This window comes from Sinocyclocheilus grahami, unplaced genomic scaffold (assembly GCF_001515645.1).
Source record: "Sinocyclocheilus grahami isolate Dianchi unplaced genomic scaffold, SAMN03320097.WGS_v1.1 scaffold70.1, whole genome shotgun sequence".
Classification (NCBI taxonomy): Eukaryota; Metazoa; Chordata; class Actinopteri; order Cypriniformes; family Cyprinidae; genus Sinocyclocheilus; species Sinocyclocheilus grahami.
The window spans coordinates 2,665,935-2,683,085 of NW_015505249.1; the positions used below are offsets into that span (position 1 = coordinate 2,665,935).

At 41.9% G+C, this 17,151-nt stretch overlaps 1 protein-coding gene and 1 pseudogene across 1 annotated transcript in view; one reads left to right on the forward strand and one right to left on the reverse strand.

Annotated features, from left to right (window-relative positions):
• The window catches only part of LOC107585472 (E3 ubiquitin/ISG15 ligase TRIM25-like), a 20,030-nt pseudogene extending 10,938 nt beyond the window's left edge, over window positions 1-9,092 (forward strand).
• Window positions 9,093-10,901: 1,809 nt separating this feature from the next.
• The window catches only part of LOC107585455 (MARCKS-related protein-like), a 26,171-nt gene continuing 19,921 nt past the window's right edge, over window positions 10,902-17,151 (reverse strand). The window contains exon 5 of the mRNA XM_016272474.1: window positions 10,902-12,228. Within this exon, the coding sequence (XP_016127960.1) occupies window positions 11,676-12,228 (553 nt within the window). The 3' untranslated portion in view covers window positions 10,902-11,675. The remainder of the gene's footprint in view (window positions 12,229-17,151) is intronic.

A 17,151-nucleotide genomic window follows, 5' to 3' on the forward strand; every position in this document is an offset into this window, starting at 1 on the left:
GTTGGAGCAGTGCAGTGGCCCTCCAGGACCATATTCCAGGAAACCTTTTGTAGTGAGTCAAAGTAATCTTAAACTGGCTAACAAATTAACAGTTAGACATTAAAATAATAATAACGGCATGATAGCACATGTTTGGGGAACTAGTGTTTAACATCAACTTGTGCAAATACAGACTTAAAGCACAACAACAACATTTATTATTAACTTGAAAATCAGAGATATTCACTTTTATCATTATTATTATTTTGATTTTCATAAATAATCTCAGCTTTTAGGATTCGATTCAGTTATGTGAAAGGCATGTAAAATGTAAGAGGCTTGGAAGCGCAGTTATGGGATTGACTTTCCTACAGCAAAACTCAGTGAACATTTCACCATTTCACATGTATAACTGGCTGTGATACATAACTTTAGGAATGCTTTCAGGATTGTATGTCATGTTTTCATCATAAGAATAGCTTAAATATTTGAATGTCCATCAAGATGCAACTAGATGGTGTCAATGCAGAATCAACCAACAGTGGTAAACAAGGCCATGCTAACTATGCTTATTAAGTGCTTTTTGTTTGTCCTGACATTGCTCACACAGGCAGCGGTGAAGCACAGTGAGAGGGTATTTGATGAGCTCATCAGCTCCATTCAGAAAAGACAAGCTGAGATGAGAGAGAAGATCAGTGCTCAAGAGAAGGAAGTACAAGAAGTTGAGAATCATATACAGACACTGGAGCACGAGATCAGAAATCTGCAGAAGGATAAAGATACATTGGAGCCACTTCTGCACAAAGAGGATCACATTAATTTCTTCCAGGTTACAGAAAGCAATACAGAGAAAATATATTTATGAAATGCTGCCAAAGTTTATTTATTTATTTATTTTGATTGTTGTTTAAGATGCTTTTTTTCTAATATAGAATTACCCTTCCTGTTCGGAATTACATTCATACGCCTAGAATGGTTCCCTAAAATTATTCGATGACTGTTGACTCTTACAAAACAAGTCTCTCTCAGAATTGAAAGGCCAACTGGATCAAATATGTGAAGAGCACATGGGCAGTAAATCAAAGAAAGGTGAATCAACATTAACCATTCAGCTTTTCATAATGTACCAAGTGACCAAACATTTAAATTTCTATATGTTGTCTCAACATTTATAAAATGGAACAATTTGAGGTAGAGTGCCCATTAGCAACTAATTTCACCACAACGTTGGCAGAGACTGCAAAGGCAGAGACTGTCCTGTAGTATTATGAGAAATTGCAATGCTCAATATACATTGCATATTGGTCTAGTGGTAGTTTTCTCTTGAATTTCTAAATAACTTTTATTTTCTCTAGTGACCTTAAAGATTATAGCCTGAAAAATAATGTTAATAACCTTGTTTCTATTGAAATTTTGATTTGAGCATAGGAATAGGGTAATGTTGTTTTCTGATATTACTCCTGATTTCTCCCTTAACACAAACAGGAACTGTATTTCAGTGACTAACATCTGTATCAGTATCTGCCCAAGCCCCAGGGGCATAACGAATATGGCTGCTGAGTGAAAATACTCCTTAAAGAGACATTGTTGAGGGTCACTGGCTCGGAAAATGATGGTATTAATGTGTCTATTATAAAGACTTATTATAAAGACTGTGTTCATCTCCACTGTTCCTCAAATATTTTTATTTTGAATGTATCTGTCTCATGTGATATTTATTTTTCTGTGAATTCTTATATAATGTATATGATTATTTTGTGTCTAAATTCATAGTTGGTGATTTTTTGAGGTTAAAAAGAGTTCCCGTTCCGAGTAGAATAGCAAACCGCAGGGAAATTGGTAAGATTTTATTTTTTTTAATCAGAAAATAGAAGCAAACACACATTTAGAAATACCATCAATCAGTTTTTAAATTCTGTTATTCATTCTGTTTAACTCTGCTACTCATTTTATGCTTCCATCTTCAGAGGGCCATCCATTTTATATAACAAATCGGTCATCGGGTAAGCATATGCATTTCGAACCACTGAACAATTTTGATTATGAATATATGCTCTGCCTTGGAAATCTGCGTGTGTGTGTTTTACATTTTGCTATGCTGCTGAAGTGTAATAAGTGGTCATTTGGTAGTTGCTTTTTAAACTCTGTTACTCATTCAGTTTAACTCTGTTACTCATTTTATACTTCCATCTTTAGAGCGCCATCAATCAGAAATAAGAACTCGGTCATCGGGTAAGCATATGCATTTCGAACCACTGCACAATTTTGATTATGAAAATATGCTCTGCCTTGGAATTTGTGTTTTTTTTTTTTTTACATTTTGTCAGTGGTTGTTTGGTGGTTGCTTTTTGTTACTCATTCAGTTTAACTCTGTTAATCATTTTATACTTACATCTTCAGAGCGCCATCAATCGGAGACAAGAACTCGGTCTTTGGGTAAGCATATGCATTTCGAACCACTGAACAATTTTAATTATGAATATATGTTCTGCCTTGGAATTCGTGTGTTTTTTTTTTACATTTTGCTATGTTGTTGCTGAAGTGTTATCAGTGGTTGTTTGGTGGTTGCTTTTTAAACTCTGTTACTCATTGTTTAACTCTGTTTATCATTTTATACTTCCATCTTCAGAGCGCCGTCAATCGGATATAAGAACTCCGACATTGGGTAAGCATATGCATTTTGAATGACTGAACAATTTTAATTATAAATATATGCTCTGCCTTGGAATGTTTTTTTATTTTTTTATTTACATTTTGCTGTGTTGTTGCTTAAGTGTAATCAGTGGTTCCCTATCTGTCGGTCACTACGAGTTATGTTGAACGACATATGGGGTCTCACTTGGGAGCCCAATCATCTCTGAGTTTAAGAGAAAAAGCCAATGAGAATTGGCTTGTGGATTTTGCATGCTGAGCCACTCCCCGTGCACATGGGTATATAAGGTGACAGCGTACATCCACTCATTCGATTTTTGCTTCGGAGCCGAGTGGTTGTATGAAAAGCTGTTATACTCCACAAAGTCATTAATCTGCTGTGCGTCAGGAAGCTGTTCTGGTTGGCGGTACGGCGCAAACAGTGGTGTCCCTTTTAACGATTCCCTTGCGCGCTTCAACTAAAAGTGCAGATTTCCTAAAAGAGCAAATCACGGACGATTTGCGTCTTCTTAAAGACGCCGTTTTGTCTGTGTCTCTGGATGCGGTCTTTTCCTGTCCTCTGACAATGGCCACAAGCATTGTCTTCCAGTGTCTGGGCATTCAGCGCGCTGAAGAAGCGATCATGGATGGCAACGCTGCGATCGCGTCTCTCCATTCTTAAAGGGAAACGAGCAGACCCCTCTGTCACTACCCGTCCCGGTTTCTCTGCCACAAGCAGAGGACCGCCGGCTAGTGCTCTGGGAGATTTGAGGGTGACAGTGACAGTGAGAGTGTCTCGGCCGGGCCACGCCCCATGGACCTCTCACTCCTTCCGCAGCGCTTGTCCTGTGCGGTTGCTGAGTGATTCTGCTGGGCTGTCTTATGGTGGTCCCAGCATTTCATTTGGTGTGCCGCAGCAGGATCAGATGTCGATTGCAGCATCGGGGGATGGGCTATTGACCTCTGTGGATGAAGATTCGGTGGAGCTGCCCCCCTCAGGTGTTGTCGCCACTGCTGAATCGGACCCAGAGTTGATGACTGTGCTTGCCCGGACATCTGTGAGCATCAGGTTGGAGGTGAATACACTGCCCAGCCCTGAGTGCTCGCAGCTGAACGATTGGTTTCTCGGTGTACAGCGCGGCTCACAACCATGTTCTGCTCTGGTTCCTTTCTTCCCAGAGGTGCATGAGGAAGTGACGTAGTCGTGGACATCCCCTTTTTATGGCCAGAAGCCGCTCGTCTCCTTCCTCCATCCTCACTACCCTCGATGGCGGGGCGGCTAGGGGGTACGTCGACATTCCCCAGGAGGAGAGAGTGATTGCGGTACACCAGTGCCCGCAAAATGCCGCCACTTGGAGGAATAGTCCACGTCTCCCATCCAAAGCCTGTAAGTTGTTTTGCCGGCTCTCGCTGCCAAAGCATACAGTGCTGTGGGCCAAGCTGCCTCTGCCCTGCATGCCATGGCGATCCTGAGAGTTCACCAAGCCAAGGCCTTAACAAATGCACAAGGGTAGTACTGACCCGAGGTTGATGCAGGAGCTGAGCACGGCAACTGACTTGGAAGTCACGACGCGGTCACTCGGAAAGGCAATGTCCACTCTGGTGGTCCAGGAGCGCTATCTCTGGCTCAGCCTGGTCGAGATGAGATACGTTGACAAAGTGCACTTTCTTGACGCTCCCATCTCTCAGGCTGGCCTGTGTGGCGACACTGTCGAGGGCTGTGCCCAGCAGTTCTCGGCAGTACAACAGCAGACTGAGGACATACAGCACATCTTGCCCCGACGTGATCTTCCAGCTGCCACTGTTCTGTCGAGGGCCGTGTCTCAGCCTGCTCGTCGCCGTGGATGCCCTCCTGCGTCCTCCACACTGGCTCCACCCCTCGCTGAGACATCGTCGAGGCCAGCGCATCGAGCCCCACACAGGAAAGTTGCGCCCCCCCGTGTTGCATCCAGCCATTAAGTCCTCCAAGAAGTCGACGAAGCGGCCCTGACATGGGCAACCCGAAGATGTGGGTGACTACTCTTCAGGAGGTGGCGAGGACAGCGCCGCTCCTTCCCCTGGAGGAGGGCTGGGCGGAGAAGCTTTTGTTTGCTTTTCTTTTTGTTCCGCTGTAACCACATTGTCAGAGAAAGAACAGTTTCCTTTTCCTCCAGGTTGCAAGGCTCGCGGAACGCTTCTCTGGCCAGTCCCTCTGGGGACACAGGGAATTTTGTTGTGATGACTCAGAATGTGATGCCTTCTGGGCCACCCAGCACAACTCCCCATCGCTGCACCACTGTGGGTACGTTGACTGTCCCTTTGGTGCCACTTGTACAGAGTTTAGGAGTGTGGCTTGCGTTGCCCAACCCGTCCTGCTGGCTCATTCGAATGGTGCGACTCGACTAAGCGATTCAGTTCGCCAGGTGACCTCCCAAGTTCAGTGGCGTTCTTGAGACTTCGTGGCTTTCGGTGACACCTCTGTCTTGCATGAGGAGATTGCTGTCCTGTTGGCGAAGGATGCAATCGAGCCAATACAAGGTCCTCCCCTTCGGGCTCTCCCTGTCCCCCGTGTCTTCACGAAAGTCGCGGAGGATGCTGTTGCTCCACTATGGGAAGTGGGCATCAGGATCCTCAACTATCTCGACATCTGGCTCATCATGGCCCGGTCGCAAGAGGAGTTGTGCAATCACAGGGACTTGGTGCTTCAGCACCTCAGTCAGTTGGGGCTTCAGGTCAACCGAGAGAAGAGCAAGCTCTCCCCTGTGCAGAGAATCTCTTATCTCGGTAGTTAGACTCGTTGAGTATGACGGCATGTCTCACCAACGAATGTGCCCAGTCAGTGAAACATTTTCAGAGGCTCCTGGGGCATATGGTATCCGCAGCCACAGTCACGCCACTCAGATTGCTTCATATGAGACCACTTCAGCACTGGTTACACTCCCGAGTCCCGAGATGTGCATGGCGCCACGGTACGCATCGTGTCACCATCACACCGATGTGTCGCCGCCTATTCAGCCCCTGGTTGGACCTTGCTTTTCTATGGGCCGGGGTGCCCTTAGAACAAGTGTCCCGGCATTTCATCACAACAGATGCCTCTAATACGGGCTGGGGTGCTACGTGCAATGGGCAGGCAGCTTCAGGGTTCTGGACAGGTCCTCGACTGCTTTGGCACATCAACTGTCTGGAGTTGCTGGCAGTGCATCTAGCCAGACTTGCGGCAGTTCCGGCCGCTGCTGCTGGACAAGTCATCTGCTGCTGGACAAGGCTGCTGGTACATCAACCGACAGGGTGGTCTACGATCATGTCGCATGTCAACTCGCCTGCCATCTCCTCCTCTGGAGTCAGACGTGGCTCAAGTACCTGCGCGCTGTCCACATTCCGGGGGAGTTCAATTGTGCACCCGACGTACTCTCACGACAGCTTACTTTCCCCGGAGAATGGGGACTCCATCCCCAGACGGTCCAGCTGATCTGGAGTCGATTGGGAGAAGCTCAGGTGGACCTTTTTGCTTCCCAAAAGTCCTCCCACTGCCAGTTGTACTACTCCCTGACCCAGGCCCCCCTGTGCACGGATGCATGGGCACACAGCTGGCCTCGGGCTGTACACAAGTATGCGTTTTCCCCAGTGAGCCTGCCTGCACAGACACCGTGCAAGGTCAGGGAGGACGAGGAACAGGTCCTGTTGGTTGTGCTTTTCTGGCCCACCCGGACCTGGTTTTCGGAAGTCATGCTCCTCATGACAGCCCCTTCCTGGCTCATCCCCCTGAGGAAGGACCTCCTTTCACAGGGGCTGGGCACCATATGGCACCCGTATCCAGATCTCTGGAACCTCCACGTGTGGCTTCTGGACAGGAGGCGGCAGACCTAAGTGATCTGCCACCAGCGGTGGTAGGCACTATCACTCAGGCTAGAGCTCCTTCTACGAGGCAGGCCTATGCTTTGAAGTGGAGTCTGTTCACGAATTAGTGTTCTTCTCACCGAGAAGACACCCGGAGATGCTCGATTGGAGTCGTGCTTTCTTTCCTGCAAGAAAGCGTGGAGTGTAGGCTGTCACCCTCCACCTTGAAAGTGTATGTTGCTGCTATCACAGCACATCACAATGCAGTGGACGGCCGGTCCCTGGGGAAGCATGTCCTGATCGTTAGGTTCCTGAGGGGTGCCAGAAGGTTGAATCCTCCTAGGACACTCCTGATACCCTCCTGGGATCTCTCTGTTGTCCTGGCTGGACTTCAGAAGGGTCCCTTTCAGCCGCTTGATTCAGTTGAGCTGAAGTTCCTGTCTCTCAAGACAGCGTTCCTGATTGCGCTCACTTCCATCAAGAGGATCGGGGACCTCCAAGTGTTTTCGGTAAGTGAAGACTGCCTTGTGTTCGGGCTGGCCTACTCTCACGTTGTCCTGAGATCCTGGCCTGGATACGTGCCCAAGGTTCCCACCACACCCTTCCGAGATCAGGTGGTGAACCTGCAAGCGCTGCCCCCGGAGGAGGCAGATCCAGCCTTGGCGTTGCTTTGTCCCGTAAGAGCATTACACATATACGTGGACTGCACCCAGAGCTTCAGAAGCTCTGAGCTGCTCCTTGTCTGCTTTGGAGGTCAGCAGAAAGGGAAGGCTGTCTCCAAGCAGAGGTTGGCCCACTGGATAGTGGATGCCATCGCCTTGGCGTACCAATCCCAAGGCGAGTCGTGCCCCCTCAGGGTGAGAGCCCACTCCACTCAGAGCGTTACCTCCAACTGGGTGCTGGCGCCTCTCTGGCAGACATCTGTCAAGCTGGGGGCTGGGCGACACCTAACAGCTTCGCGAGGTTTTACAACCTTAGTGTAGAGCCGGTTTCTTCCCATGTGTTGGGTAACTGGTAATTGTCAGGAAGATCTGGCTCAGTGTCATGCTTACTGCGCCATTCCCCCTCACATGGGGATTCGACCACCTTTCTTCTCCCAGTAAAGTTCCCCGTTTGGCAAACTCTGGTCGAGCATCCTCCAGTGCCCCCGGCAGTCAGACTTGGTGGAGCAGTCTGACGCCAGGCCCAGTACTGGTGTTAGCATGCCCGGAGTCCCGGTCAGCCCCTGTACTGGGCTAGGTGTCCATATGTCTTGATTACCTACGGGTAATCCCATATATGTTTTCTTCCATGATAAGGTTTCCCTCTCGGTAAACCTGTGTCTTCCCTTGACAGATCCGCTCTGTCAGTCTCTTCTGGCAGTTGTTCCAGGTTGTGGCATTTTCCATAGACCCCTTTTGTCATTTGACATAACTCGTAGTGTCCAGATAGGGAACGTCTCGGTAGGATGACGTGCTTTGTGGAAATGTATTATACATAAACCGCTCGGCTCCGAAGCAAAAATCTAATGAGGGGATGCACGCTGTCGCCTTATATACTCGTGTGCACAGGGAGTGGCTCAGCATGCAAAATCCACTAGCCAATTCTCATTGGCGTTTTCTCTTAAACTCAGAGATGATTGGGCTCCCAAGTGAGACCCCATATGTCATTCGACATAACATCTCCGTTCCCTCCATTCAGTGAACAAGGGTTACGTACGTAACTGAGACGTTATTTGGTGGTTGTTTATTTGTCCACAGTAAGTCAAAACAGCGTACTTTGAAGATTCTAAGATTCATAAGGGGAAAAAGCTGTAAAAGAAAATGTATACAAAAATGGAAGAAAAAAACGTAGGAACTCAAAGAGACGCAGATTATACATAATTGTATCACTTAATTCGTGTTTGCACTCTTTACCCACTGAAACATGCTTGTTTAACTTTTCTCCCCTGATTTCAGATTTCTGTAAAACAGGGAAAGCAGTATGGCCCAGGACGTAAGTGTATTCAGATATGATGCATGCATATTTGCATTTATTATTTGATTTAGCATCTACTAAATGATTTTATGTTGTAAATAAAAGCTTAATATGGTATGGACATATATCTGTGTGTATATCAGCTGTTTTACAGCAGCTTCTGTGAATGTGGCTCATATTTTAGAGCCATTTGTCAGCTTTAAGTAAGTATAGTCATTGTTTTTAAACAACAGTTAGCATACATGCACATTTCTTCTGATTTAGCAACTATTTCTTATTCTTATTTCTTATTTTCCTATGTTAATGCTTACTCCTAAAAAATATGATTGCAGGTATCGCAATGATCGGACGTACGATGGTTACAGGTACATGTCTGATGATGATGATGATCTCTATGGATAGATGGAGATGTTTCCACTTATCTCCTGATGACACTTAAAAGCATGTGGAACTCATCTTTCCTTCATAGAGTACAGTGAAAGGTCAGAGTATTACAGCACAAAAAATTGGAGATGATGTGCATCTAAAGGACCTTGTTATAATGTTTAGTTTATTAGTTTAGTTTATTAGGCTATTGTTGATTTTTGCTTCCCTGTACATATATGGTTTTAACAAACTATTATTCATGGGGGATTGTATATATTATTATGGGGTTTGTGAAACCAGTGGGCCATGTACCTTTGAAATTGTTCTGTCATTCAGTAGCATAGTACATTAAAAAATATTAATATTAAGCCTGAATAGATTTACACACAAACAACAACATAATTTACACATACACTGTGTAATAAAAATAATACTGTATCTACATTTTTAAATTGTTAATTATTTACAGGTTTTATCTGTGGGATCATATTTTAACCACCTTTATTTAATTTTTGATTTAGATTTTAGTAGTAAATAGACAATCATCATCATCATTCAAATTATTTGATAGCTGGCCATAGGGTGGTGCTATAATATGTGAACTTACTGTATATTTTTACTTGAACTTTGCGGAATATAATATAATTTGTTGCATTCAAGTTAGGTTAATGAACTGTACTACTTGGTTGAAGAATTGTGTATAATTATTAATTAACATGATTAAAATACCTTTAATTGTTTATTTAAAATTGCTCCTGTTTTATTAAAGCAGTTTGCGTGTTAAAGTGAACATGTCTTGGATAAATCACATTCAATAATAATGAATAAAAGTATCTAAATGCATAAGAATGTCAGCACACACTGAGAACACATTAGTGAATGTATTTAGTGATTAGATCAAAATATTTAGACATAATTTACTGCTTTATTTAGTGCTGATCACATATAAGTTAAAGAACATTAGCACACTATATTCATCAATTTAGACAAAGTGATCAGTTTGGTGAGAAGAAAGAAACGAGATGAAGGTGAGTAAATTACACTTTTAGGTATTTTGGCATCTTAAATGGGACAGACACTTCATTGCTGGACAGACACACCGGCAGCCATATCACCCTGTAGCCCAAGACTGCTTACCCACTGAAGCTAAGCAGGGCTGAGCCTGGTCAGTACCTGGATGGGAGACCTCCTGGGCAAACTAGGTTGTTGTTGCTGGAAGAGGAGTTAGTGAGGCAAGCAAGGGGTGCTAACCCTGTGGTCTGTGTGGGTCCTAATGCCCCAGTATAGTGACGGGGACACTATACTGTCAACAAGCACCGTCCTTCAGATGAGACGTTAAACCGAGGTCCTGACTCTCTGTGGTCATTAAAAATCCCAGGATGTCTTTTGAAAAGAGTAGAGGTGTGACCTCGGCATCCTGACCAAATTTGCCCATTGGCCTCTGATCATCATGGCCTCCTAACAATCCCCATATCTGCTGATTGGCTTCATCACTCTGTCTCCTCTCCACCAATAAGCTGGTGTGTGGTGGGCGTTCTGGCGCACTATGGCTGCCGTCGCATCATCCAGGTGGATGCTGCATACTGGTGGTGGATGAGGAGATACACCCTGACAATGTAAAGCGCTTTGAGTGCCTAGAAAAGCGTTTTATAAATGTAATGAATTATTGCAATTACCATATTATTGATTACATTTAAACCTGTGACACTTGCTCCCGTGGAACACAAGAGAAGATATTTTAAATAATGTTGGACCTCACTAACTGTTTTTTATTAACAAAAAAGAGTGAGAAACACCTTTTATCTTTGTTTGTGTTCCACGGAAGAAAGAAATGCATACAATACTGGGGTGAGTATATTAAGACATATTTAACATTTTTGGGTAAACTTTGCCTTTATTGATGTGATGGCATGAATTGCCCTGCAAAACCTTGCTTTTTAGTTTCTTAATGTGAATTTACATTCCCAATGAGATTAGACAGTTCATCATTTTTTTGTCTGAATTTGAATGTCAGCTAAACATGCATAATTTTTACAATATGCAATATTAATATAAGATGTTCTTTGTGCAGATGAAGTTATTTGATATTGTTTAAATAATGTTCTAACAAAAAAAAATAACTAAATTTGATAGAAAAACAAACAAACACGGGGGTCGGTCAAACATTTATTTGGCCTAATCGTACAACATCTTATTAACACCTGGAAATGTTAGCAAAATAAAGAGTCAGAAAATGTATGTACAGAGACTTAACAGAACAAAAATATATATTTAATAAAAGCAGTGGTTTAACTCCCCTTTGTCACAAACTTTGAAATGTGTAGCTGGATCTGATTAAAACTGTAAAACATCATTAAAAACAGACTAAGACTAAAACCTATTCACTCGCCCAGATCTTCTGACACCCTTCAGGGCCAAAAAATTGGAATGTAGAGCTATTTAAACACTATAAAAAAGATTTTATTTTTTTTATTTGTAGTTTTACATCGTCCCATAACCATCTCCTAAGAGGACAATTTGTCATTTCACTCATCAGCCCTGAAAAATCAAGGATCAGATGAAGTTTAAAGAGACAAATGACTGAAGACTGTGAACAGGGAGCCACGCTCTTCCATCCGCTGAGGCGGAAATTCCATCAGTCGTTCCAATCCATACACAGAGCAATTCCTGGCCCGTTTCCCAAAAAATAAAAAAAATGCTCTTGACATGCGGCAGCACAGAGCTCACTGACACCGGACCGGACAAACCGTGAACTAGAGACTGTTATCAGCAAAGGTGGTAAAAGAACTTGGTTTCTCTGTAGTATTGCTGTAACTTTAAGATTGTGGCTCAAGTCTCATATATTTATATATATATTTATATATTTCAATCTCAAAAAGAAAAAAAGGATAAAGATAAACAGTCTAGGTTGCCACAGTGAAGTGAGGTCACTCTGCAGCCGGCTCCGGGTCCGAGGCTGTGGTGGGCGTGGTCTCTTCAGCAGGGGCTGGGGTCTCGTCAGATTTTGTGGTCTCCTCTGTGGGCGCGGCTTCTGTTTCCTGGGCGGGCTCTTCTGCTTTAGGCTCCGCCTCTGCTTTGGGCTCTGCCTCTGCCTCAGGTACCGGTGTCTCATTGGTTTCTGCCGCAGCAGGCTCCTCCTCTTTGGTTTCAGTAGCAGCCTGGTCGGTCTCCTCGGGTTTGTCTTCGGCGGTGGGCGTGGCCGCGGGCTCTGCTGCCTCCTCGCTTCCCTTCTTGTTCTTCTTCAGGGAAATGCCCTTGAATTTGAAGGAGTTCTTCAGTGAGAATTTCTTCTTCTTCTTGGTTTCCTTTGCAGCTTCGCCATCGGATTTGGCGGCGTCACCTTCGGTAGCAGGAGCGGCTTCAATGCCATCTCCCTCCTCCTTGGCAACCTCCGTGGTCCCATTTCCGTCTGCTGCCACGGCTTCTCCATCTGGCTTGGTGGATACGTCGCCATTGGTTTTCACATGGCCATTTTCCTGAAGAGAAAAGCAGAATGAGAGAAGATAAGCCAAATGCATGTTGGCACACACACAGTCAGCAGAAGAGCAAAGGGGTTATGCTTGTAAATGCTTGTTTTTAATAGTCATAGTAAATATTAAATGCTTGCTTTCATAGTATAGTTTATAGCACAATGTGTTAGCCATATTTTCACAGCATAGACCACTCATTTTGATCCAAAACCAAATAGGCTACTTTTAATTCCTTTAATTGATATGTATCTCTATTTTTGTTTATAAATAAATATTAAAATCACTAGTTTAAAAAAATCCCAGTATTATGTAAACCTCACAATACAGCAATATTAGAAGAATTGAGATTTAAAGCTCAGTCTGCTCATCACTGTAGTTCCTAAACCTTAAAATAGCCAATATATATAAATTACTGCTTAATACAGGACATTTAGAAAACGGTATATTTTATATGCAGAAAAGACTCTGAGGATTGCTATATTTAATTATGTTAAAGACCGAAGCAACACCAAGAAACCCAAAAGCATAGTAATTACACACTACGTCCACTAGAGGCGATATTGATCTACTAAACATAATCCACTGCTTAGAAAGCCAGCCACTAGCAGAGAGAACAAAGAAAAGGGAGCCAGCAACCCTAGAACGGTGTTTAAAACAACACCTCCCTCTAAAACACCTTTTTTCTTGCATTTCAGAAAATCGGACAACTAGTCATTCAGATGATGTATCAACCCGGGCACTGTAGCCTTGAGTTACGGTAACTTGCTCTGTTCAAGTACTGGGGTGTTTAAATCACATGCATAAAGATATGCAAAATAATGCATTGTTGATTAATAAAGAAAAGAGCTCTCTTCTTGCATATGGAGGGGGAAGGGCGCATATGCATTAAGGGGATGGGTGGAATGATTATTAATGAAGTACCAAAGGAATGGTCCATGCATTCATTCACACACACAGACAGACAGACACTCACGCATGCATTGCATTGTTTGCAGATCAGCAGAAGCGCTCTGCATCATTTGCATGCAGCTCTGCAACCTTTTGTTCTCAAATTCGGGTTACTGCCAGTGTCAGCGCCAACACACGACCACAGAGTGCTTGATAGCTACCTAAACTAACTAAAATGGGTTTGGAAAAGACATATTTTAAAAATAGAGATGAGAGAGAGAGAGGTTTAAAACAGATTTTCCAACTTAATCCCTCAAAATTAGAAAAAGGTTCAACACAAAATGATCTTTCAGAACTGATGGTATAGTAGCCATAACCAATTTGATATTCACAAATTTTAACACAAGTCCAAAGATTAATTTGCAAAAAGTGAATTGTTAGATAAATGGGATTATGAAAAGCTATATCATATATGAGCCATAAAAGCCTGATGTATAAAATAATACTCAAGAAAAAACACAAAAGCAAACTTTTAAAAAATATATTTTGTCTAAAGGTTCAATAAATGATTACTAAATAAATCAATCAATTTGTACATCACGCTTTACATGGTTAAAACCCTGTATTTGAATGTCTACTGTAAGTGATTTATTGTACGGTTTTAGGTTTGTTTGTTTTTTTGCCCGAGGGAGACAAAATTCTCTCTGTGCTAATCAATATTGTATCACAGACGCTGTTGATAGAGCTTAACTTGGCCTGAACCCGGAACATTTCTGTAGCAGCACAAGTGCTGGAATGCCACATGGTTTTTATGCCCCACCCAGCGCTGTAAGGATGACATGCAGTGCCCCGACCCCCCGCCTCCGGTATGTCAGGAATGTGTTAGCCACCCAAAGATCCCTGCTGTCATACAGCACACCATGATCTTCACACAGGGAAATGAGCTCCGGGGCTGCTGAGTAATTCACCCCCATGGCCTGGTGGGTGGACGGGGAAACTGAGGAGATGTAGTTGGAACAAAATCATCTAGAAAGGATTTTGTGTGTTCCTCAGAAGAGAAAAAAGGAAATGATTCCTGCAAATTACAGGGAAATTTTATAGGGAAAAAATGACATGAACTTACACAGAACATATTGTGAACCCAAAATACGACTTACGTTTATGCAGCTTAATAACATCTACTTGACGTTGAGAAATTTGACCCATCCAGTCACAGTGAGATAATAAAGAAGGACTAGGTCAGATACGCTACGTGCAAAAGTTTGGGGTTGGCATTTTTTATGTTTTGTCGCTTTTGCTCACCAATGCTGCATTTTTTTTTGACCAAAAATACAGTAAAATTGGCAAAATTTTGAAATATTATTACAATTTAAAATCACTGTTTTTTTATGTAATTTATTCAGTAAATGGGAGATGTTTGGTCAATATGAACTTAATTTTTGGTCTGACTAAGAATATAGTCAAAGGCAGTCCTTTTTGGGCTGAACTAGTTATGTAACTAAATGTATTTTTAAATGATTTAATTAATTTTAAACACTGCTAATGTAGACAGATTCTTACCACTCATTCATGACTAAGTGAAGTGTGTGTGTGTGGACTGTTCTTTAGAATAGAGTTTGAATTAGAGTAGATGGATGGAGGGGGAGGGGAGGAACCTTTAGCGAGAAAAACGGAGTGTGTCGATATGTGTGTGTAAGAGAGGGAGAGACAGCTGTAGTATAGATGTGAGAGCTGCAGTGTTAGTGGGTCAGTGTGTCAGCTGCAGTCTAATCATCTGCTCTCTCTCTCTCTCTGTCACACACACACACACACACACCTGCACAACTGCTTTACAGTCACACCCTCCACAGCCTTAACAAACACAATTGTCTCGCTATCTCTCAGTGCTCTCGCTGTGTGTCAGGCCTGTGCTTCTTTACTATCTCATTTCATTGCAGTCATTCTGCATGTTAATCCATATGTAGTCTTGCACAGCTAGACCACCGACTCTCAACATAATATTTTCAACTACTTTGCAGCTTATTTTAATCAAGAACTCTCCATAGAACCCCAACAATATTTTTATCTGGCCAAAATATATTTTAAATATGAAGCTCAATAAAATATGTTTTTGAAACAGAACATATATTGAATTCCCCTTTAATATACCAATATATATTTCAAAATGTATTTCAGAGGCAAGAAAATAAATTTTCATTCTTACAATAGCCTACAAATTTGCAAATGTGGATGGAATTGTTGAATTTATTCAAATGCGCTATATATTTACACATTTTGTGGACAACAAATATTTTTTTTTAATTTTCTTTAAATGTGACATGAATGTATTTATATATTTTAAAATATATTTTCAATATACAAAAAAAAATATTGGTAGGGAATATATATATGTAAATACATTTTGAAACACGTTTTGGCATTTTGTATATTTTGAAATATATTTGGGGAAAAATAAATGAATATATATATATATATATATATATATATATATGTGTGTGTGTGTGTGTGTGTGTGTGTGTGTTTGTTTGTTTGTGAGCTATTTAGGAAAGGGTTGCTAAATCACAATAATAGACCAGCATTAAAATCATTGAAGCACTAGGCTGTACATTTACAGAAAACACAGAACAAATGAGCAGAAAACATTTTGATGAGACAGAAGTGCTCGCTCTTTCCCAGACGCCTTCAGCTCATTCTCATTCTCATTCTGTTCCAGTTTTACGTTTTCACTGATCTGCTGCTGCTCTCAGGTTGCCATAGCACTGCGTTTCTGTTAGCGTGTACAACGGCGTGACCCATTTTTCACCCCCCGCCCCCATCATCCCTCGCCCTCAATAACCCCTCTCTCCCCTCCTCCAAATGACAGAAACCCTTCCACACTCCTGTTTTCCTCATTCACTGCTCGACTTACTCTTCCCTTCACCACATGTCTGAGCTCTTACATTTGCAACTCATTCATGCCTTTATTTTTAGTGAATGGTGATGTTTGAGTAAAAATGACTTAAAATGTGCACTCTTAGCTGAATGGGTAATTTGACTAAAAATTTTAAATAAAAACAATCCATTATCGGCATAGAGTAATATGTTTTTAGACATTATACTGCAAAAAGTTGTAAAACAAAGACTGTTAGATTATTCACAATGTATTACAAGAAAAGACTAATTCAGTTATTCTTCTTTAAAATGTCATATTCGTTGTTTTACTTTAGTAATTATTTGTGAAACTTACTAGCAATTGAAAATTGTTTCTACACCAAAGATTTTTCAGTTTACATATAAAAAGTGATGCCACAATTTCAACTAAATTATTATTTTCTTTTGTCTTAATAACATTTTCAGATTTTCAAAGAGTTTTTTCAAGAAGCAAAATGAATTAAGATACTGTTGTTTTCTGAAAAAAAAAATCTAAATTAGGTTAGTTTATGTTCAAAACAAGAAATAAATCAACTTAAATCAGATAATTTTTTTTTTTACCCAACTTGCAGATTTTATTGATTGATTGATTTACTTGTCTCTGAGCTAGTTGTTTTGGTTCATGACCTTTCATTGATTTTTTTTTTAATCGGATAAATCAATAATGACTTTTGACATGTGAATTCAAAAATCTTTACATAAAAGTCTTATGAACATGTTCATGATATTATATGGTGTTTTGGTTTCCGTAGGAGCTTGAAAGTCTCCATTCTTTGCAATTGCATGGTAAAGAGCGACCAGCACAATGAATTAAAATCCAGAAGATAGAAAGTCATACAGGTTTGTTTTGGAACAACATTATGGTGAGTGAATGACTTTTTTTTTTTAATTTTGGCGTGAACTAGAGTGAACTTTTATGTTGACTTGGAACTTAAGAGTTTGTACTGTACAGCAGATCTCTCTCTCTCTATTTTTATCTCTCTGTGTGTGTGTGTATAATAATCTGATTATGATTTCATTTCATAAGACATTCATGCGTATGAACCAAAATAAGAGCTGACATGATTTGTAAATCAGGAGCATAATCACAGGATTTACATGACTGGATCACACACACACACACACACACACACAC